Source organism: Oncorhynchus gorbuscha, linkage group LG16 (assembly GCF_021184085.1).
Source record: "Oncorhynchus gorbuscha isolate QuinsamMale2020 ecotype Even-year linkage group LG16, OgorEven_v1.0, whole genome shotgun sequence".
NCBI classification, from domain to species: domain Eukaryota; kingdom Metazoa; phylum Chordata; class Actinopteri; order Salmoniformes; family Salmonidae; genus Oncorhynchus; species Oncorhynchus gorbuscha.
Window position 1 is genome coordinate 23568058 of NC_060188.1, and position 24440 is coordinate 23592497.

The following is a 24440-nucleotide window of genomic DNA, read 5'->3' on the forward strand; positions in this document are numbered from 1 at the left end:
TCTCGGTCCCAGCTTTGATGCACCTGTACTGACCTCGCCTTCTGGATGATAGCGGGGTGAACAGGCAGTGGCTCGGGTGGTTGTTGTCCTTGATGATCTTTATGGCCTTCCTGTGACATCGGGTGGTGTAGGTGTCCTGGAGGGCAGGTAGTTTGCCCCCGGTGATGCGTTGTGCAGACCTCACTACCCTCTGGAGAGCCTTACGGTTGTGGGCGGAGCAGTTGCTGTACCAGGCGGTGATACAGCCCGACACTATGCTCTCGATTGTAGAAGTTTGTGAGTGCTTTTGGTGACAAGCCAAATTTCTTCAGCCTCCTGAGGTTGAAAAATGTGCTGGTACTGTGTCGATCACAAACTAAATGCAGATTAGGCTATAGGCTAATAAGGATAGAAACATCTGCATTGTGTTATTAATCAAAATGTATTTAGATATTTTTCATTAAAATCGTGTATGACTAATGTTCCCATTGTAATTGTATTTATCCTATAATGTAATTTCCCCAGTTTCACAAGTAGGCCAAGGCCAAGTGCAATAATGTCTGGCAGTGGGTGTTGTTATGGGTGGCACTATTTGCCTAAAAGCTTTGGAAAAGGAATAAGGTTTCCAAGAATCCTCACAATGATGTCAGGCATGGAAACATACATTACTGCTTGTGCCAGACAAAGAAAACAGACATGTCACCCAGAAAGGCACACACTGTAAAGCACATATTGGAAGAAAAAAAACCATGTGCTTGTAATCTAGCCTTGTTAGTGAAAATGCTTTAGTTCTTGTATCTGGTTAAAGTTACTACTTATGAAAAACGTCATGGCAATTGTGCTCTCCTTTCATGTTACACATGAAACATAACAAAGCCTTACTATTCCCAAACCAAAAGATGAGCCTTTTATCCTACATACGACACTGTTACAGTATTCTCCATGCTATTACATCAGACATGTTTGACACTTTCTCTAATAGCAACACATTAGCCTACATCTTATTCAGAGACTATATTGCTGAATACCAGTCTTTCATAGCAGACTACTAACACAAACTGAAACTGCTTCACCACATGTTTCCATAGCCCTGTAACCTGACAGTGTGTTACATAAAGTGTTTTTAATATTACACATATTTTGGACAAATCATTGGAATGCTTAGTCATGTTCCAAATATAAATCCTGTGTCACATGGGAAGTCCACAAACTTGAAAAAACAGTTTGTGAGTAGTCTGTTTCTTCAGAAACAACGCATGGGTGACTATGAGTCAATGTTTTTAAGGAGAAATCCACCCAAAACAGAATCTCCCATTTTGTTTGCACCTCAGGAAGCTAAAGTCAATGTTGTAGTCATATTGCTATGACAATTACAAACCTTTTAATTTGTTTTACTCAGTACTCAGGGTTGAGTAGGCTACTTTCTTTGTAATATGTATAATGTAATCTTTAAAAAAAATGTTTAATGTATTTTTATTTCACCTTTATTTAACCAGGTAGGCTAGTTGAGAACAAGTTCTCATTTACAACTGCGACCTGGCCAAGATAAAGCATAGCAGTGTGAACAGACAGCAACACAGAGTTACACATGGAGTAAACAATAAACAAGTCAATAACACAGTAGATTTGTTTTTTTAATAATTAAAAAAAGAGTCTATATACATTGTGTGCAAAAGGCATGAGGAGGTAGGCGAATAATTACAATTTAGCAGATTAACACTGGAGAGATAAATGATCAGATGGTCCTGTGCAGATAGAGATACTGGTGTGCAAAAGAGCAGAAAAGTAAATAAATAAAAACAGTATGGGGATAAGGTAGGTAAATTGGGTGGGCTATTTACCGATGGACTATGTACAGCTGCAGCGATCAGTTAGCTGCTCAGATAGCAGATGTTTAAAGTTGGTGAGGGTGGTAAAAGTCTCCAACTCGTTCCAGTCACAGGCAGCAGAGAACTGGAAGGAAAGGTGGCCGAATGAGGTGTTGGCTTTCGGGATGATCAGTGAGATACACCTGCTGGAGCGAGTGCTACGGGTGGGTGTTGCCATCGTGACCAGTGAACTGAGATAAGGCGGAGCTTTACCTAGCACGGACTTGTAGATGACCTGGAGCCAGTGGGTCTGGCGATGAATATGTAGCGAGGGCCAGCCGACTAGAGCATACAGGACGCAGTGGTGGGTGGTATAAGGTGCTTTAGTAACAAAGCGGAAGGCACTGTGATAAACTGCATCCAGTTTGCTGAGTAGAGTATTAGAAGCCATTTTGTAGATGACATCGCCGAAGTCGAGGATTAGTAGGATAGTCAGTTTTACTAGGGTAAGTTTGGCGGCGTGAGTGAAGGAGGCTTTGTTTGCGAAATAGAAAGCCGATTCTAGATTTGATTTTGGATGGGAGATGTTTGATATGAGTCTGGAAAGAGAGTTTACAGTCTAGCCAGACACCTAGGTACTTATAGATTTCCACATATTCTAGGTCGGAACCATCCAGGGTGGTGATGCTAATCGGGCGTGCGGGTGCAGGCAGCGAACGGTTGAAAAGCATGCATTTGGATTTACTAGCATTTAAGAGCAGTTGGAGGCCACGGAAGGAGTGTTGTATGGCATTGAAGATCGTTTGGAGGTTAGATAGCACAGTGTCAAAGGAAGGGCCAGAAGTATACAGAATGGCGTCGTCTGCGTAGAGGTGGATCAGGGAATCGCTCGCAGCAAGAGCAACATCATTGATATATACAGAGAAAAGAGTCGGCCTAGAATTGAACCCTGTGGCACCCCCATAGAGACTGCCAGAGGACCGGACAACATGCCCTCCGATTTGACACACTGAACTCTGTCTGCAAAGTAGTTGGAGAACCAGGCAAGGCAGTCATTAGAAAAACTGAGGCTACTGAGTCTGCCGATAAGAATATGGTGATTGACAGAGTCGAAAGCCTTGGCCAGGTCGATGAAGACGGCTGCACAGTACTGTCTTTTATCGATGGCGGTTATGATATCGTTTAGTACCTTTAGCGTGGCTGAGGTGCACCCGTGACCGGCTCGGACACCAGATTGCACAGTGGAGAAGGTACGGTGGGATTCGAGATGGTCAGTGATCTGTTTGTTGACATGGCTTTCGAAGACCTTAGATAAGCAGGGCATGATGGATATAGGTCTGTAACAGTTTGGGTCCAGGGTGTCTCCCCCTTTGAAGAGGGGGATGACCGCGGCAGCTTTCCAGTCCTTGGGGATCTCAGACAATATGAAAGAGAGGTTGAACAGGTTGGCAATAGGAGTTGCGACAATGGCGGCGGATAGTTTCAGAAATAGAGGGTCCAGATTGTCAAGCCCAGCTGATTTGTACGGGTCCAGGTTTTGCAGCTCTTTCAGAAGATCTGCTATCTGGATTTGGGTAAAGGAGAAGCTGGGGAGGCTTAGGTGAGTAGCTGCGGGGGGTGGAGCTGTTGGCCGAGGTTGGAGTAGCCAGGAGGAAGGCATGGCCAGCCGTTGAGAAATGCTTGTTGAAGTTTTCGATTATTATGGATTTATCGGTGGTGACCGTGTTACCTAGCCTCAGTGCAGTGGGCAGCTGGGAGGAGGTGCTCTTGTTCTCCATGGACTTAATTTAAAGTTATCTGTCCAAAATTGTAATCAGTAACTTAACTATTGTATTACCCAAACTCAGTCACCAAATCTGATGACTTTCAGTTATGTTTGGATTACTTTCTCCTTAAGAGGCATTAGAAGATGACAAAAAGGAATTGAACGTCATTGAGAAAACGTGCTTTCTGAATTTAGAAGTAATCAGCTAGTTTTTTCCCCCCAAAAATAGCTGGTATCCTAACTGATGAGTTATTTTTTTGTAATCAGGTTACAAGTAAACAGTTACTCCCAAACCCTGCTAATAAATATACTTAAGAAGTTAGTGAAGTCATCATTTATATGTTAATCATTAACAGTCTGTTGGGGCACTGGAGGTTCATTTTTCAACCTTCTGTAAACAGTCGGGGGGCTCTTCGTTCTAGATAATTTTATCCGAGCTCGGCATCATACATCATCGGTGGGATATCGTGGGCATAAAAGCTAACACCTCCTCTGATCTTTATTGTTTCATATCCCAGTACACTACTGTGTAATATTGATTTAGTCAAAACAAAGACATGAACAGACAAGTCCTGCCTCAGGTAAAGGCTTCGACACTGCTGGAGTGGAACATCTGGGGGACACATTTTTCTAATAAATCGCCACATGATCAATAAAATAATGAATTGCCGACAGCCCAACTATACACCAAGCCAAACAATCCCATGCCACAGTGCACATTCAATTACATTTTTAATTACAAGAATGCTCAGGGGGGATTACAGAGGCATAAGAACTATTGCGAACATAACCTGATGTTAATTCTGTTGACAAGATGTGCTCTAATAAAGCAGGTATGGGCATTGCTTTAGAATGAGAACCACCCATAACACAAACTTGAGTAATTACTCATCTCAAAAGCTGCATTTGCTTTCAACTTTATTGTACTCTGCATGAGAGATCCCAGCACATCAATGTACAATTTAGTCCATATGCCTCTCCCGAGGAAAACACTCATGTGTTGAATCACCCCTGGCAATGGTCTTCCACAGAAATACAACCATACACCAACCTCCTGGCTCTAGGCCCAGCTACAGTGGGTGAACTCTATGGGAGTTAGTCAGTTCCTTTGCTAGGAAATTAGTGGGAATCTTTTTTCTCGTTGTTTACAGTGTAATGGACAGGTCCTTACTAAAGACATCCTGATTTGAACCAATGTATGAATGCATATTGTAAGGAACAAGTCGATTATTATATGAATATCATTCAGTAATTTACAACCCTTCCATTTAAATTTGACCTTTTCCATTCTCAAGCGCAGTCTATGGTTGCATTTACACAGCCAGCCCAATTTTGATCTTTTGCCACTAACTGGTCTTTTGACTAATCAGATCAGATTATGGGCAAAAGACCAGAATTGGAATGCCTGTGTAAATGCAGGCAATGCGTGTTTATTGTTTCAATACTTCTATTGGTGTATCTAAATATATGTGGCAACCTTGCGCAAGTGAATACTGTTGAAGCCAATTAGACCACAGCCTTAAGGCATGTCAGCACTGCGTATCAACTCTGTGCTCAGTTTGAGGATGTTCAATGAGATGAGCCCTAGAGTTAGGCTGTTAATGTATATCACATACATACACATTTTAAACATGCAGTATTAAAATTAGTAAATCATTTTTAGAAGAATATTTGATTTGTCTGTTTAAAAAAATTAATGCAGCGTATGACCAAGAACAACTGAGAAGCACGTTGTTGGGTGTCCTTAGTTGGGGGGATACTACTAGTTTATTTTTGGAGATGTGTCATGTTTTTTTTCTAAAACATTTCACCTAAGAGAATGTCTGTCACCCTTCTCAGACTATTTAATTGTCTTGCATGAGAATGGTCTTGGGGCAGTAGCGTAAGTGGTTAGTAAGAAGGCGGAATAAGCAAGCTTATAGTTGGCCTCAGAGCCTTCAACATTATGCAAGCCTGTAATAAATCCATAACTCAAAATAAATGTTGGAAGGACAGGACATTGGTAAAGACAGATGGCGCTGTTTCTTCCATTAACCAGTGAGGCAGTAACTTTAGGGTCAGATTACCAAAAAAAAAAAGATAATTCTGTAATAGAAATTATGGGAAGTATGTGGGATAGGGTTTCTCTCATACTGATTTTGTCACCAGAAGAACAAACATTGTGCAATAATGGAATTATTGAATTGGCATATAAAAAGCTAAAACATGTGCTGACATTGTCTGTGAAGTATTAACAGCATATAGTTGGATAGCCTTAATTAGTATAATAATGATTTAATATACACATTATCTCGCCAATTTCCCCAAAAGTATTCGCAAACTGCATCTACCATCTATTTCTGGCTTCCCCTAGTTTCCCGCCTCGTTTACGTCAGCAGAAAGTTATTTTCATGAATGGAGGGGGCGGTCACGAGGAATTGGTGACGTGAATACTTGCGGAAGCACAGAGTGGAATGTTGATACATTGTTGTTGTTTTGTAGTTAATTTAGTACGGGGATACATTTCGGTTCGACTGCTGGACGCCTTTCAGAATTGCGACAAGTAACTTCCACCCGTATAGGACGGCAACTTCACAAGCTTTACGCTTTGCAGACGGAGAATATCCGCGTTCATAAGGTGAGAGTACGGGCGCTTTTCTGGGAGATGTTTTGACATTCCTCTCTAGAATTGCTGATGCTATCACGGTGACAGATTCGATTTTACGCATGTATCAACAAGTAAGATCAGGCTTAAGCAAATATTTCATTTACATGTTATCAACGTACTTGGTACATTTTGTAGGCCTATCTTTTCAATTTGAAACCATTTACAAACGTTTATGGTTATTTGCAATTATTCTTCTGCAATATAGACACGTGTTGGAGTAGTGTAACGCCTGGAATGAACTTATTTCACTCTTTAAGTTAAAATGTATCAATTTAACAAATCGTGTTTTTCCGAATTGTTTCTATTTTTTTATTCCATCTATTTACCAATTGTAATATTTTGAATGGTAATATGTTTTACTTCTGCCTCTTAATAACTTGAATAAGTGTAGTATTTTCAGAGATCTTCGATTAATTACTATATCCATTTCGTTGTCCACATAGCATACGGTAGCATACGTTTATATTTACGACGTAAGGAAACAACACGTGGTCTGGGTTTTAGAATTCTGAGTCAGGGCATGGTGTGGGTGTAACCGATGCTTCGTGGGTGTCAGTTGTTGATGTGTGCAGAGGGTCCCTGGTTCGAGCCCGGGTATGGGCGAGGGGACGGACTAAAGTTATACTGTTACATGGGGATAGACCACCAGGAGGATAGTAAAGGGGACAACAGTAATGGAGACGAGTTCTAAAACGTTGCCTTTGCTTCACACATGATACATTCTACGATTATCTTGTTTTCCTATATCAAGACCCGTAACTGTGTGGGCTACTGTAATTTTCAGCAAGTATGGCAGTTTTTATTTTCCTTAAATGTAGTATAAACTGTAGAAGTTAGGTTTATGTTCAGTTTATTATATAGAATCTGAAATATACAGTGCCTTCAGAGAGTATTCACACCCTTGACCACATTTTGTTGTTACAGCCTGAATGTAAAATTAATTAAATTGAGATTTCACTGGCCTACTACACACAATGCCCCATAATGTCAAAGTGGAATTATGTTTGTGCTGCTAAGGTACGCAATAGTATATTTTGGTAGACAGAATAGCAAAGACAGATTGTGCTCTTTGGTAAAAGGGGTACATTGGAATTATGTTTGTTTAAATTTGTTTAAAAAAATATATATGTTTACAAGTTAAGTAAAAATGAAAGCTGAAATGTCTTGTTATGTCATGCCTAAATACACTTCAAAAGTATGTGGACATCTGCTCCTCGAACATCTCATTCCAAAATCATGGGGATTAATATGCCTGGAGGTGTGTTTTGGGTCATTGTCCTGTTGGAAAACAAGTGATAGTCCCGCTAACAAATTGTTAGTGCTGTGTCAGTGATTTCAGTATTTATCCTATACCCTGGTATGACAGTAGCGCGAGTGCCATAGTTGGCCCTGGTTCAGCAGAATCTCTTTTGGAAGCCGCAGTGTCACAGGTCAATATGAAATTGAATCTACGGGCCTGCTGTCAAAGCAATCATTTTTAGATGACACTCACACAAAAAAAGCTTGTTGCTATGCTGATTTTTTTTCTCTGCCTCGGTCCCATTGCTCAGCTTTATAAAATTAACAAAGAGAAGAAATCCTTATCAATTTCATATTTTGGTGCTGATTGCATGTCTACATTTGAACTTTTCAAACTCAGTCCCTCTCTGCTTGACATCATGGTAAAATCAAAAGAAATCAGCCAAGACCTCAGACAAAAAATTGTAGACCTCCACAAATCTAGTTTATCCTTGGGAGCAATTTCCAAATGCCTGAAAGTACCATGTTAATCTGTACAAGCAACACCATGGGACCACGCATCCGCCATACCGCTCAGGAAGAAGACACATTCTGTCTCCTAGAGATGAACGTATTTTGGTGTGACAAGTGCAAATCAATCCCAGAACAACAGCAAAGGACCTTGTGAAGATGCTGGAGGAAACAGGTACAAAAATATCTATATCTACAGTAAAACGAGTCCTTTATCGACATAATCTGAATGGCTGCTTAACAAAAAAAGAAGCCACAGCTGCAAAACCGACATAAAAAATCCAGACTACGGTTCGCAACTGCACACGGGGACAAAAGATCGTACTTTTTGGAGAAATGTCCTCTGGGCTGAAATACAACTGTTTGGCCATAATGAACATTGTTATGTTTGGAGAAAAAAGGGGGAGGCTTGCAAGCCAAAGAACACCATCCCAACCGTGAAGCACAGGAGTGGCAACATCATGTTGTGGTTGTGCTTTGCTGAAGGAGGGACTGGTGCACTTCACAAAATAGATGGCATCATGAGGGAGGAAAATTATGTGGATATATTGAAGCAACATGTCAAGACATCAGTCAGGAAGTTAAAGCTTGGTCGTAAATGGGTCTTCCAAATGGACAATGACCCCAAGCATACTTCCAAAGTTGTGGCAAAATGGCTTAAGGACAACAAAGTCAAGGTATAGGAGTGGCTATCACAAAGCCCTGACTTCAATCCTAATCCTATTTGTGGGCAGAACTGAAAAAGTGTGTGTGAGCATGGAGGCCTACAAACCTGACTCAGTTGTACCAGCTCTGTCAGGGGGAATGGGCCAAAATACACCCAACTTATTGTGGGAAGCTTGTGGAAGGCTACCTGAGACGTTTGATCCAAGTTAAACAATTTTAAAGGCAATGCTACCAAATACTAATTGAGTGTATGTAAACTTCTGACCCATTGGGAATGTGATGAAAGAAATAAAAGCTGAAATAAATCAATCTCTACTATTATTCTGACATTTCACTTTCTTAAAATAAAGTGGTGATTCTAACTGACCTAAGACAGGGAATCTGTATTAGTATTAAATGTCAGGAACTGGGATACACCTTAGCCAAACACATTTAAACTCAGTATGTAAACTTCTGACTTCAACTGTATATGTGGTGGTGGTGACCTCCCACACCAAGTGCATCAAATCCATGCTCTGTTATGAGGTTAACATGTGGCTTGGTTACCAATGTGATGTCTGGAGGAGGAGAGAGGGCCTATCATCTTCTGCTCTCTCACTTCCCTACCCAATATTTCAGCATGACAATATGGTGTATACATACTCATAATGGTTAATGATGCTCACAGTTTTCATAGTATTGAGTGTTCAGGGGGTGGAAGAGAACGCAACAGTTGTCATTGTGGGTTTTGCAGTGTGTTGTGAAATGACTGTGGTTAGTGAAAAGGTATGACTCAAAAGGAAACCAAAGCCAGATATTTTTATGTATAAAGTTACTTTTAACTGTGAAGCGTTTAACTTAATTTCCTTACTATGTGTTCTGATAATTGATTTCTAGAGACAAAGACTGTGTCATAAGAATTACATAGACATGACAGACAACCAAAATATTTACAGTACTGTATTACATGTACAGTTTAACAGTCCCGTTAACAGGTTTACACCGAAGCATGGAGAGATATACATTGGCATCTCTCCACAAGTGCCTCTTAGGTGCCTGTGTTGTACCAACCACCAGGATCTGCACCCAGCCTATTCCTGCTTTTCTGGATGACTTCCTGGATCTCAGACCAATGCTCTCGCCACACTGTGGCCTGGGGTGTGGAAGGATAGTCTCGAGTAAAGTGTCTTGTTTTTGTAATTATGGTATTAGGTGGTATACAGTAAACAAGGAGAAATGTCCTGAACTTTCTCACTTTTACATCTGAGAACTTGGGTAGTCAGACTGAATAAGAATATTAACAACTTATGACTCCTAAACTCCTTTGTGATTTGAAGTTGGAAAATGTAATAGTATTTTTAGTATAGTATTTTTTTTCCTCATTGATTTTCAGTGTTATTCAATGTGTACTATGGAATGGCTTTAGTTAGGTAATAACTGGACAGCTTTGTCTTTGTTGTGTGCATACTTGACATTCTTTTCAATCCCTATGTCCCCAGTTGGAAAGTCGCTTCGCTCAGAGATCTACCTCTCCTCCCTTTTCCGCAAAAAAGTTCCGGCGGGTATGCCAGCCGTTTCCTGTACTTTTCCTTCTGCCCTGCGGAACAACGTGATTTTCCAGGAAACGTCAGTTTGGGAGGGTGTGATTCCCTGCCGCTCGTCCTAGTTCTTACCAGTAAACAGCATGACTCATGGCTCGGCTATGCTCTCCATTTCCTTTACATAACATCCCTCCGAATGTGCTGCGCTGGAGTGCAGAGCAGAGTGCACCACCACAGCATAGTCTGGAGGAAGGCTCTCTTCTCCCCAACTCCCTGAGCAAACCGAGGAGACATTCTGTACAGAGGGGAGCTCCATCAAGCTCTCTCTCCTCTCTCAGAGGAACATAGCGTATCTGTTTTCCACCAAACCCAAACTCCAAAACGAATAGAAAAGAGAAGGAAAACAAGTAGCCAAGACAAGCCAACATTTCATCTATCACTGGGACCTGAGCACTCACTTCTTTGATGTGCTCTTTATTCTAGCAAAACGGCGCGCCCCAGAGCAGTACCTGTCATAACCCAAGCACACAGACTTGAATTTGAGCTGAGGTCTGAATGACAAAAACTAAACGGAGTCACATTTCACACATTGTCTCTGGACTAATACCATAACAGGCCTGCAGTTTATTGGCTTGTTATTCTAGCCAGGTCACAATCAGTACTTAAATAGGCAGTTATTCATCCATTATTAATGGTTACTGCCTGGGCTGATACTGTGGTGCTGATTTAATATGCACCTTGGTAAAACTCATTCTAGAGTATTTTAGCAAAGCTGTAGCCCTAGTTCTTGGCTCAAGCTTTGAGTAAGTCATTGATGTCAATTACACTGAATGACTAAACAACAAACTATGACAAAGGTTATGTTCACTCTTTCCAAGAGTTCAATCGGGCAGAGAACAGTGATTATTAGCAGTGGGCTGCATCCGGAGCCTACAGTAATCTTGTCAGTTGGACTTGTGTGAGTTGATACGATGAGTAATTTCCTCATGATCTGGACTATGTGAGCTGATGAAATATGGCGCTGAAATCATCAGACCTTTCCTGTGGCCAGCAAATATTTTATATTTTCCATCTGTTTAGCCACCACCTTGTGTGTAAATGCTCCCTCTTTCATCATGAAAACTTAACAGTGTTGTCTAACTAAGTTATTTGGTTAGGGATAGTACTATTTATTCCTGTTAGTCGTCAACACTTGATTAATTCTGGCTGTTGTTAGACTTCGATATGAGACACATCTGAGTTTCAGACATTTGGAAGATTTTACAGCGATATCTTTACATCTGAATAGATAAGCCCCCCTTCCATAGATGGGTGCATTACACAGGACATATTCTGAATGCATTTATCCTCCCAAATGAATCTTGGGGTCTCTTTTGTGTGTGTGTGTGTGTGTGTGTGTGTGTGTGTGTGTGTGTGTGTGTGTGTGTGTGTGTGTGTGTGTGTGTGTGTGTGTGTGTGTGTGTGTGTGTGTGTGTGTGTGTGTGTGTGTGTGTGTGTGTGTGTGTGTGTGTGGTGTGTGTGTGTGCTCAGTCAGGAATGTGGTTCTGTTATCCACACTTAAGCCACATTCTATGGCTTTACTTTGAGGTCTTCTCCGACACGAGTAGAAGCACTCAAAAAGGTGAAAAGGGAAATATGTGCACAGTCAAAAGCGGTACTGAATTGTAAAATGTGCCTGTTGCTCGTCCTGAAAGATGATCAAAACAGGGATTTGGCCTTGGAACATTACTGCTCTTTTCCTCTCTGGAAGACGGAAAGCCGCAAAGTGGGATCCGAAGAGCTCGACCTAGTGCCATTTGCTAAAACAGAGAGGAGCACATGCAGAAGGGATTTGAAGGAAACAACGTGGCCTCTGAGCTGTAAAGCTTGAGCACCCCGTGTATGGAGAGTGAGGCCTTTTTACATCCCCATTTCATCCAATTTGTAAGTCGCTCTGGATAAGAGCGTCTGCTAAATGACTTAAATGTAAATGTAATGATATTCGAGTCACACGCAATATTACCCAGGGTCTCCCCTTGATGCAACAGTTCAAAACAGGCTCTTTCAGCCAACTTGCTGGAACATTGTCTTACATTTTTGGCTGGCTGTGCAGTGTTGGATTCAAAGTTGCATACATGTGCCAAAATAAGGCAATGCTGTATGCCTTTCTCTACTCTTTTTCCTATAGTTAAGTTGAAAACCCAAGTGAATTTCAAATGCGGTTCAAAGGGGATGGCCAAAACAAGTAATCAGACGTGATGGTTCACCGAACATGCTGTCATGTGGTTCTTAAATCCACACAAAACAGAGTCATCTATTGGTTTATTCTCCAAGTTAGGAGTGTGTGAGTGTACACCCTCCACATTCATGTATCCCTTCATTACAGAAACATGCGGCCAGGCATAGGCTGTACCTCCGGTGTGGTTTTACAAAAAGACAAAACAGATGGCCGACTAAGAACTTATTAGTGATCTGTTCTGCTTCAGTGCCAAAGCCAGTGAACCTTCCATTATCATCCGACCAATCACTTGGCATTCTGCCCCTTTCCACTTAGGAGCTCTACGACTTTCGATGCAAGAACAGTATTTCTATTGTAGATACAGTGCAACCACTTCAGCTCTTCAACACAAGGTCAACCCAGCAACAGCTGTCAGAAACGGCTGTGATCAGCGATCTATATTTATTTCCAGGGGCATGAGATGAACTTCGCTAAAGGAATAGTCATTAAAACCTCACCCTTTGGGTTGTTGTATCTTGTTCGGGAAAGTGCACCTCAAAGCGCCGGATGGAATATTTGGCCTCTTAATGAGGTATCGCTTATCACATGTTCACCTAAATTGTTTAGCTGGCAGAATTTTGTGTCAGCAGCACAGTGAGCTAAATATACCCAGCAGCGTTAAATAAGGGCATGTAGCAGCTCAGGAAAGCCAAGTGTAATATGAGCCAGACAACCAGACTCAAGTCCTAAATGAAATAGAGTACATTGTCTCACTACAAAAATACACCCATGACTGTAAGGGAAACTATTCCTCTGTCACACGATCTTCAGGAATTTCCCACATATCTACAGGACTGTGAAGTTCAGTATGACCATAAATGTAAGCTTGTGTTTGTTGGGTAGTTTTACTGTTGACATAGGCATATGTTCTGTGTTATAAAGAGGAGACTCATATGGGTCAATGTAGGCCATGTTAGGTTGAATAGTACTGTATCTAAAATGGAAGAGACTATGCATTGTTCAGAGTTTATGAGACTGTTATTGTACACACTCCCTAAACTATTGGTGATCCTCACTTAGTTCTTCAAACTGACCTGCCCTTGTAATTTCTACCATGTGTATGACAGGGTTATGAATGAGACTTGTTTACCCTTTGGATGACCATGTGACTATACACCCACACCCATTTGCAGGGTGTTTCCATGGCAGCCGTTGCTTAGGGAGCAAGTCAGGGTGCTGAAATGGAGCCTTGGGAGAATGTGGGCTTTTATTCACAGTCAGGCACACAGCAGTCTCTCTCTCTTTTAAGCCATGGCAGCAGTCTCAAGGGCATGTTTCACTGTAGTGTTCAGATAGGCCTTTTTCTAAAAACGACTTTGACCAAAATAGCCCATGCCCAGTTTCTAAGCAGAGGGCTCAGACAAGCTGTGTGGTGAGAGCTGACCTGTTTCTATTCTTGCGGTCTTGCTATGGTCTAGTGAACTACATTGTGAGGGCCCTCCCTACAGCAGCAAGTAAACAGGTTTGCCCAACAGTCTGTATATTCATTATCATCTTTCAGTGTTATGCTGACCTCTGCTGGCAGTCTCTGTTACTAGAGAATCTACTGAGCTGGTTGCGGAGACGTAACTAACACAGGAATGTTGTTGTGGGATCTCATCGATAGATTTCTTGGGAAAGGGGAGTGGCTTCTTAGGATGGCTGTTTCTGAACTTGGCTACACTCATAACCGACACTTTAATTTCACAACGAATACACTATATTATGTATACAAATATATTTGAATACATTTTTTTTATTCCAATCACAATTTTCCCTTCTTTGTTTTGCAGTGTTGACATCTGTGGGATTCTGGCCAGTTTATGCATGCAGGGTATGACGACTCAGTTTAAAGCAAACAAGACTTTAAAGGTAATTTTGTATTCGTACACTATGTTTAATGTGAATGATGAGTTCAGGAAAGGGCCAGACTCTCATCAATGGCTGCCTCTCTTGCAGGTTAAGAAGGAGGTGGGTGAGAATGCCCCGGCCCTCAGTGATGATGAGCTGGTGGTCATGTCGGTGCGTGAGCTCAACACACACCTGCGCGGGCTGACCAAGGAGGACGTGGTGCGGCTGAAGCAGCGGCGGAGGACCCTGAAGAATCGCGGCTACGCCGCCAGCTGCCGCATCAAGCGGGTCACCCAGAAGGAGGAGCTGGAGAGGCAGAAGCAGGAGCTGCAGCACGAGGTAGACAAGTTGGCCCGGGAGAACGCCAGCATGAGGCTAGAGCTGGATGCCCTACGCGCCAAGTATGAGGCCCTGCAGTGCTTTGCCCGGACTGTCACATGTGGTCCTCTCTCACCAGGCAAGGTGGCCACCACCAGCGTTATCACCATCATCAAGTCTACTAACAACCACAACTCCAGCCCAACCTCCTTCTCAGCCCCCTCCTAGTGCTGACAGGACTGGGCTCTCGTCTCCCCGTCCCGCCTGGTCCTTACCGGTTCCGACCCGATCCAGCCTGAAACCAATGGCACCCGACCCATGCTGAGAGGAAGCTCAGTAATTCGACTGAGGGAAGGGGGTGGGGTGGCCACAAGCTCTGTGTGATGATAACAACATGATGCTGCATTCATTCTCTACTCTCTTTCTCTCACATACTGTACATAATCTACATTGTCTGTGCACTGTGCCACAACCTCCCCAGCACCGGCAGGGCATTGGGCCTCTCTGACTGACGGCAGAGATTAGCTCATACTACAGTGCGAGTGGGTACTTGATATTATACCCTGTGATGGCAGCACTGGTCTGAGACCGCTCTGATGCCTGTGGTATCTTGCATTTACAGAGTATAAAGTAATATATTATTGTAATAATTACCGTATTAATACATTATGAATATTTTAAATAACACAAAAAAACGCTGATCTAAGCCTAAAAGCCTTCTTTCTTCTGTATATGAGAGTATATACTAATGTCTCAATGGAAATTGAGGCATTGAAGCTTTTGCCTTAAACTGATCTAGGAATGATCTCTCAGTAATATTCTTTTTTTGTCACACTCATGCAGTATGTTCAATAATTTAAGCTTTTATATTTCCAATTTCAAGGGCAGCTTGATAACCGTAAAAAAAAACAAAAAAAACAATACAGTGGGGCAAAAAAGTATTTAGTCAGCCACCAATTGTGCAAGTTCTCCCACTTAAAAACATGAGAGGCCTGTCATTTTCATCATAGGTACACTTCAACTATGACAGACAAAATTAGATTTTTTTTCTCCAGAAAATCACATTGTAGGATTTTTAGTGAATTTATTTGCAAATGATGGTGGAAAATAAGTATTTGGTCACCTACAAACAAGCAAGATCTCTGGCTCTCACAGACCTGTAACTTCTTCTTTAAGAGGCTCCTCTGTCCTCCACTCTTTACCTGTATTAATGGCACGTGTTTGAACTTATCAGTATAAAAGACACCTGTCCACAACCTCAAACAGTCACACTCCAAACTCCACTATGGCCATGACCAAAGAGCTGTCAAAGGACACCAGAAACAAAATTGTAGACCTGCACCAGGCTGGGAAGACTGAATCAGCAATAGGTAAGCAGCCTGGTTTGAAAAAATCAGCTGTGGGAGCAATTATTAGGAAATGGAAGACATACAAGACCACTGATAATCTCCCTCGATCTGGGGCTCCACGCAAGATCTCACCCCGTGGGGTGAAAAATGATCACAAGAACAGTGAGCAAAAATCCCAGAACCACACGGGGGGACCTAGTGAATGACCTACAGAGAGCTGGGACAAAGTAACAAAGCCTACCATCAGTAACACACTACGCCGCCAGGGACTCAAATCCTGCAGTGCCAGACGTGTCCCCCTGCTTAAGCCAGTACATGTCCAGGCCCATCTGAAGTTTGCTAGAGCGCATTTGGATGATCCAAAATAAGATTGGGAGAATGTCATATGGTCAAATGAAACCAAAATATAAATTTTTGGTAAAAACACAACTCGTTGTGTTTAGAGGACAAAGAATGCTGAGTTGCATCCAAAGAACACCATACCTACTTTGAAGCATGGGGGTGGAAACAACATGCTTTGGGGCTGTTTTTCTGCAAAGAGACCAGGACGACTTATCCGTGTAAAGGAAAGAATGAATGGGGCCATGTATCGTGAGATTTTGAGTGAAAACCTCCTTCCATCAGCAAGGGCATTGAAGATGAAATGTGGCTGGGTCTTTTAGCATGACAATGGTCCCAAACACACCGCCCGGGCAACGAAGGAGTGGCTTCGTAAGAAGCATTTCAAGGTCCTGGAGTGGCCTAGCCAGTCTCCAGATCTCAACCCCATAGAAAATCTTTGGAGGGAGTTGAAAGTCTGTGTTGACCAGAAACAGCCCCAAAACATCACTGCTCTAGAGGAGATCTGCATGGAGGAATGGGCCAAAATACCAGCAACAGTGTGTGAAAACCTTTTTGAAGACTTACAGAAAACGTTTGACCTCTGTCATTGCCAACAAAGGGTATATAACAAAGTATTGAGAAACGTTTGTTATTGACCAAATACTTATTTTCCACCATACTTTGCAAATAAATTCATAAAAAATCCTACAATGTGATTTTCAGGATTTTTTTTTTCTCATTTTGTCTGTCATATTTGAAGTGTACCTATGATGAAAATTACAGGCCTCATCTTTTTGAGTGGGAGAACTTGCACAATTGGTGGCTGACTAAATACTTTTTTGCCCCACTGTATATATTTGATAACTGACCAAGTATGTTTAGCTGGATGAACCAGGCCCTTTTGACATTGGAAAACTTTTATCTGGTTTAGACTGTAGATTCAACGTGCAGGTATATAGCATTATAGCATAGCCTACATTTTAGAATACAAACATACTCATGCGTTATCCTCCTTACAGCTGAGGAACTAAATCTACAGTACAAGTAAAATACAAATTAGGCTACATCAGACAAATTTACAGATCATTGAACGGCACTTACTATGAAACTGTTAGATCACAGTGTAAAAGTACCAAAATCACTTGCTTTGCAAATGTTACAAATCGTATAGCTGCACATTTACATCTAAAATCATAGGACACCTGAAGCATCTTTTTGGGAAATACCGCATTCCATTCTGGTATTACTTTAGCAATGGGAGATTGTATGATGCTGATCATAGTTTGTGGTCTATCCCAGAATTGCTAAAGTTGCAGCCAGTTTATAACTATTTTATGTTATTAAGACGAGCACTTACCTATGATCTTTTGCCTCTGAACTATCCTCTCCATGCTATGCCATATTTTATGGTAGGTAATCCATATTGGATGTAGTGATAATGGGAGCTGCCTTGACAAATGAAATGCAATTCAATGAATTCCTGTATATTATAGCCTTAAGCTAGAGCCTTTTAGTTTCAATGCAAGAGAAGGAAAATCGAAGCTCTCAACTGCCTCCTGTCACTTGACATAAAGAACTCCGTCATCTTAGAAATCATTCCTACTGTTGGGTCGTCTGAAAGTGCTGCTGCCGGTGTTGGTAACTCTGAAACAGTAGACATTGAACATATGCTTTTGACACAGACTCTTGGGTAAGAGGAATCCTGGTATAAAACTCAAGAGAAAAAAAAAACTCTAGGAATGGTGTCATGACCACATTCAATGGCACATTTAGCTTCAAATGTTACCCATAAACAAGCACAGGTTGAGTATACTTTTTGATGGTTATAAGTTTCAGTTCTACATACTTATCTAGAATCTATAATTCTTGCATTTCAGCCCTTATCGAAGTTAGTCACGAGTGAAGTCTAGAGTTGGCTCTTGTCAAGGTTTTCTCTTACCCTAGTGGACATGACTTCTCCTCCTCCCCTGTTTCTTAGCTATAAAGATCACGAAGGGGGACTTAGCTGCTGCATGGCTCTCTGCTATTTCAGGCAGGGCCATTGCTGTGCTCTTATCATTCTCATGTTGTGTTTTCATTTGGTATATTTGTTACTACACCTTAATTCCTGTGTTTTTATATGTGTGTATTTTTCTATAATTGTTGCTTTATTATAGGGATATTAAATACCAGGGAGTGGTGTGATCTTGTAATCATCCTCTGACGTAAAATTATTCTTATTTATTGGCCTATCTTAGCAGGATAGTTCAATTATTATCTATAGCATCAATTAAATCATAAGGAATCTATTCTGCTGACTTTATAGTTGTATTTTTGTCTTTTTAAGGTCAGTTCATAATTATTACCTGCAAACTACCCTCGGCTAGTCTGCAAATTAGGCTCTGTGTTTACACTCACGGCTGTTTTAGAGTAGGTGGATTGGGTATATTTTGATGGGAAAGACTTACTTTGGTAGCTAATTGCCATATGCCCACATGCTATTATAAGGAAGTTACGTTTGTATCACATTGCTAAACTCCAAGACTTTTGAAGTTTGAGTTGATGCTTTTGTGACAGCTATGAAACAGATACAAGTATTACAATTTGGAGGAGAATATACAGCAGAATGCTAGTTATGAAATTAATGTTGAGGAAGAGAAAACACTTGAAATATTTAGCACCCTTTTCTGAACTTTACACTGACCTCTGCTGGTAATCTTTATAAATGCTGTGAATAAGCACATTATTGACCAAATTGTTTTGGAGACTTGCAATCCAATTGCATATCAATTTAATAATTTTATCCATTTAGTTATTGCTTTCAATTTCATTCAATTCTGTTGTAAACAAAGCCACAATATTGTCTATATATTATTGTATGACTCATATTCGAGTGCAAAACATGTACTTTTGTGTCAAAATAAACATCCAACAAGGTAGATGAATTTCTATGTACCCCAAGCTGCATTTTCCTCCCTAGTTGTATTAAAACTCACTAAAGGTTCATACACATCTACCCATGGCTCTGCCAGCTGAAGATGGAGTATGGAAGCACTAGTAGTTATGCTCTTCCTGCACAGCAGGTGGCTGTGTTATCCCTCAGTACCCTCAATCTAGAAATAAAGAACTTTGCTCCAAGAGTTTGATTTAACATTGACGTGGGCAAATTCATATGCACAGGGCACTGTAATGAAACTGCTAGCAACTAGAGGGCAATGTAGATAAGATGTATTTCTGCCATGGTTGATTGATCTTCTCTGATATGAGCCATTATAATGCAACGGTAAGGTAATTGGATACATGGTTCAGAAAGCAAGTGGGCACTTTTAAATGTTTATCTTGTACATTTTGCTATATGTTGCCTTTTAGACTGGCGCTGTTAAATTATTATGTTCTTCACCTGATTTATATCTACGTTATGTTTTATGTAGGCCTACACATCTTTCCTCTATTTGCTCTGTCAGTCCTACAAGCTATTTACCATAAACGCACATAGAACATACATGTTAAATCTCCTATGTTCAGCAGATGTACTTATAAATTAGTTTAAAAAAAAGTTCCATGACATATAAAGTATGCTGCTCCAAATTAGTACTTTGTACAAGTCAACATTCAAATGAGTAAACATGGTGGTGGTGGTGGGTGAAAGAATAACAGTTGTAATACAATGGATGTTATACTTTCACTCACCATCTTCCACCTTGTATGACACAATTGTATGTTAACTTTTTTTTTTTTTTAAGTTATCGTGTGGACTTTCACAATGAATGGGATCTCAAGTTTTAATGCACAGACACGACATAAGATTAGATGCTAATTTGTCTAGTTTGTGGTAGTTAATGAGGCATGATCAGTCCTATTATACCGCTTTCTAGCTGAAGGTGAGTAAAAATAAAATAATGAGGGAACACTTTGAAGAGAATCCGTACCCTTTGTGACCTTTCATTACTCTGCTACTAGTATGTATTTGATTTGAACTTCAATATTTATTTGATTGATTTTCCATAATTTGTATTTTCAACATCTAAATTATTTGATTTACATTCATTTATTTACATTTTGAGTTAATGAAATACCCTCCTGTACAAATAATACTTCTTGTTTCTGTTTCGATTGAAAACAAGGAGGTAAATTATTCCTGTAAATAGACGATGTGATCTTGTGTCTGTTTTTGTACTTTTAAATAAAGCTTTTTTCCTCGTTAAAGAAAATGGTCTGTTTAACTCCTTGAATGATTTCAAACACTATAGTGTGATTCCTCACGAAACCAGGACAAAAAAGACCATGATTTTTGGGCATGTTCACAAATTTGAATCCATAGAAAGGTCCTGTGTGGGAAGGATTGTTGACAAATATTTGACATTTATTTCAAAGCCTAATAGAGAAATAATGAATCAATGTTGGCATATTTATAACAATTTGGCCTTACCCAGGTCTCCTTTAAAGGTGCTACAAATAGGATTTTCGTTTTTTACAATTTTTGCATTGTCATTTCCGAAAATGTCCATAATATAAGTGGCCAATGTAGAAGTCGCTGTCATATCCTGGTTACAAATATTCTACACGTTTTGCTCAATTTCAGTAAGTTTTGTAAGCGTTACCAACTGAGAGAATGTGTAAATGGACAAAAAATGATCGCCTTCTGTTGGTGATTTTCAGGATGTGCAGTGATACAAGTAAAAGGAGGTCTATGATTGGTTACATTTTCTACAGAGAAATTGGTACAGTAGGCAAAAGGTCAAAACCTTAAAACTAGCAGAGATCCCACTCTGGAAAATTAATATGTTCATAAAGTATAGCGGCAGCGTAGCCTAGTGGTTAGAGCGTTGGACTAGTAACCGGAAGGTTGCGAGTTCAAACCCCCGAGCTGACAAGGTACAAATCTGTTGTACTGCCCCTGAACAGGCAGTTAACCCACTGTTCCCAGGCCTTCATTGAAAATAAGAATGTGTTCTTAACTGACTTGCCTGGTTAAATAAAGGTAAATCAATAGTATGCTCAATGATATATATAAATATTTGCATGTTTTCTATATTCATGTTTATATTTTTCAATATTAATAAATTAATGTAAGAAATCTAAATACTACCCATATATTCAGAGCAAGCAGTAAAGCTTCATTTGACACAAATATTTGCTTTTTGGAGTTCGTATTATTTCTCAATTACGCTTTTAGTTACAAATGTCAAATGTCAACAATCCTTCCCCCAAAGGTCTATTCTATACAGTACGGTAGATTAGATTTCCTTTTTAATTTTTTAAAAATGTACTAGTTAAATGAGAAATCACCCTTTAATCTACAATGAGGTGCTGAGAGAAGGACAGTGTACTGTCTATCCATAGTCCCAAGTACTTGTATGAGGTGACTACCTCAAGCTCTAAACCCTCAGAGGTAGTAATCACACCTGTGGGGAGAGGGGCATTCTTCTTACCAAACCACATGACCTTTGTTTTGGAGGTGTTACCTAATTAAGGTAAGACAGTTATTCTGCTCATACACTGAACAAAAATATAGTGCATTCAGAAAGTATGGTTTAGGTCTTATCTGTCGGAAAGATATCAGTTTGTCTCTGTGAATGGTTTGTCCTCTGACAAATCAACTGTGTTCCTCAAGGTTCTGTTTTAGGACCACTATTGTTTTCACTATATATTTTACGTCTTAGGGATGTTATTCGAAAACATAATGTAAACTTTCACTGCTATGCGGATGACACACAGCTGTACATTTCAATGAAACATGGTGAAGCCCCAAAATTGCCCTCGCTAGAAGCATGTGTTTCAGACATAAGGAAGTGGATGGCTGCAAACTTTCTACTATTAAACTCGGACAAAACAGAGATGCTTGTTCTAGGTCCCAAGAAACAAAGAGATCTTCTGTTGAATCTGACAATTAATCTTAATGGTTGTACAGTCGTCTCAAATAAAACTGTGAAGGACCTCGGCGTTACTCTGGACCCTGATCTCTCTTTTGAAGAACATATCAAGACCATTTCGAGGACAGCTTTTTTCCATCTACGTAACATTGCAAAAATCAGAAACTTTCTGTCCAAAAATGATGCAGAAAAATTAATCCATGCTTCTTTGTCACTTCTAGGTTAGACTACTGCAATGCTCTATTTTCCGGCTACCCGGATAAAGCACTAAATAAACTTCAGTTAGTGCTAAATACGGCTGCTAGAATCCTGACTAGAACCAAAAAAATTGATCATATTACTCCAGTGCTAGCCTCTCTACACTGGCTTCCTGTCAAAGCAAGGGCTGATTTCAAGGTTTTACTGCTAACCTACAAAGCATTACATGGGCTTGCTCCTACCTACCTCTCTGATTTGGTCCTGCCGTACATACCTACACGTACGCTACGGTCACAAGACGCAGGCCTCCTAATTGTCCCTAGAATTTCTAAGCAAACAGCTGGAGGCAGGGCTTTCTCCTATAGAGCTCCATTTTTATGGAACGGTCTGCCTACCCATGTCAGAGACGCAAACTCGGTCTCAACCTTTAAGTCTTTACTGAAGACTCATCTCTTCAGTGGGTCTTGAGTGTAGTCTGGCCCAGGAGTGGGAAGGTGAACGGAAAGGCTCTGGAGCAACGAACCGCCCTTGCTGTCTCTGCCTGGCCGGTTCCCCTCTTTTCACTGGGATTCTTTGCCTCTAACCCTGTTACGGGGCTGAGTCACTGGCTTGCTGGGGCTCTCTCGTGCCGTCCCTGGGGGGGGGTGCGTCACCTGGGTGGGTTGATTCACTGTTGTGGTCGGCCTGTCTGGGTCCCCCCTTGGGTTGTACCGTGTCGGAGATCTTTGTGGGCTATACTCGGCCTTGTCTCAGGATGGTAAGTTGGTGGTTGAAGATTTCCCTCTAGTGGTGTGGGGGCTGTGCTTTGGCAAAGTGGGTGGGGTTATATCCTTCCTGTTTGGCCCTGTCCGGGGGTGTCCTCGGATGGGGCCACAGTGTCTCCTGACCCCTCCTGTCTCAGCCTCCAGTATTTATGCTGCAGTAGTTTATGTGTCGGGGGGCTAGGGTCAGTTTGTTTATCTGGAGTACTTCTCCTGTCCTATTCAGGTGTCCTGTGTGAATCTAAGTGTGCGTTCTCTAATTCTCTCCTTCTCTCTTTCTTTCTCTCTCTCGGAGGACCTGGGCCCTGGGACCATGCCCCAGGACTACCTGACATGATGGCTCCTTGCTGTCCCCAGTCCACCTGGCCATGCTGCTGCTCCAGTTTTGGCTGGCCTGGGCCCTGGGACCATGTCCCAGGACTGCCTGACATGAGGACTCCTTGCTGTCCCCAGTCCACCTGGCCATGCTCCTGCTCCAGTTTCAACTGTTCTGCCTTACTATTATTCAACCATGCTGGTCATTTATGAACATTTGAACATCTTGGCCACGTTCTGTTATAATCTCCACCCGGCACAGCCAGAAGAGGACTGGCCACCCCACATATGCTCTCTCTAATTCTCTCTTTCTTTCTCTCTCTCGGAGGACCTGAGCCCTAGGACCGTGCCCCAGGACTACCTGACATGATGGCTCCTTGCTGTCCCCAGTCCACCTGACTGTGCTGCTGCTCAAGTTTCAACTGTTCTGCCTTATTATTATTTGACCATGCTGGTCATTTATGAACATTTGAACATCTTGGTCATGTTCTGTTATAATCTCTACCCGGCACAGCCAGAAGAGGACTGGCCACCCCACATAGCCCGGTTCCTCTCTAGGTTTCTTCCTAGGTTTTGGCCTTTCTAGGGAGTTTTTCCTAGCCACCGTGCTTTTACACCTGCATTGTTTGCTGTTTGGGGTTTTAGGCTGGGTTTCTGTACAGCACTTTGAGATATCAGCTGATGTACGAAGGGCTATATAAATAAATTTGATTTGATTTGATATTCAGACCTCTTCCCTTTTCCACATTTTGGTACGTTACAGCCTTATTCTAAAATGGATTAAAAAAAAGTAAAAACATCAATCTACACACAATACCCCTTAATGACAAAGCGAAAACGTTTTATTGAAATGTTTGCAAACGTATTAAAAATAAAAAACGGAAATACCTTATTTATGTGACTATTCAGACCCTTTGCTATGAGACTCGAAATTGAGCTCTGCTGCATCCTGTTTCCATTGATCATCCTTGAGATGTTTATACAACTTGATTGGAGTCCACCTGTGGTAAATTCAATTGATAAGGCATGATTTGGAAAAGCACACACCTGTCTATTCAAGGTCCCACAGTTGACAGTGCATACAGCTTCGAGACAGGATTGTGTT

The 24440-nt window shown here is 41.2% G+C and overlaps 1 protein-coding gene across 1 annotated transcript; it reads left to right on the plus strand.

The window, feature by feature from the left end:
• Positions 1-5980: 5980 nt before the first annotated feature.
• LOC124000124 (transcription factor MafK-like) lies at positions 5981-15561 on the plus strand. The gene is made up of 3 exons (XM_046306283.1): positions 5981-6169; positions 14164-14242; positions 14330-15561. Exons 2-3 carry the CDS (start codon positions 14198-14200, stop codon positions 14765-14767), a joined length of 483 nt encoding a protein of 160 aa, XP_046162239.1. The 5' UTR covers positions 5981-6169; positions 14164-14197; the 3' UTR covers positions 14768-15561.
• Positions 15562-24440: the final 8879 nt, after the last annotated feature.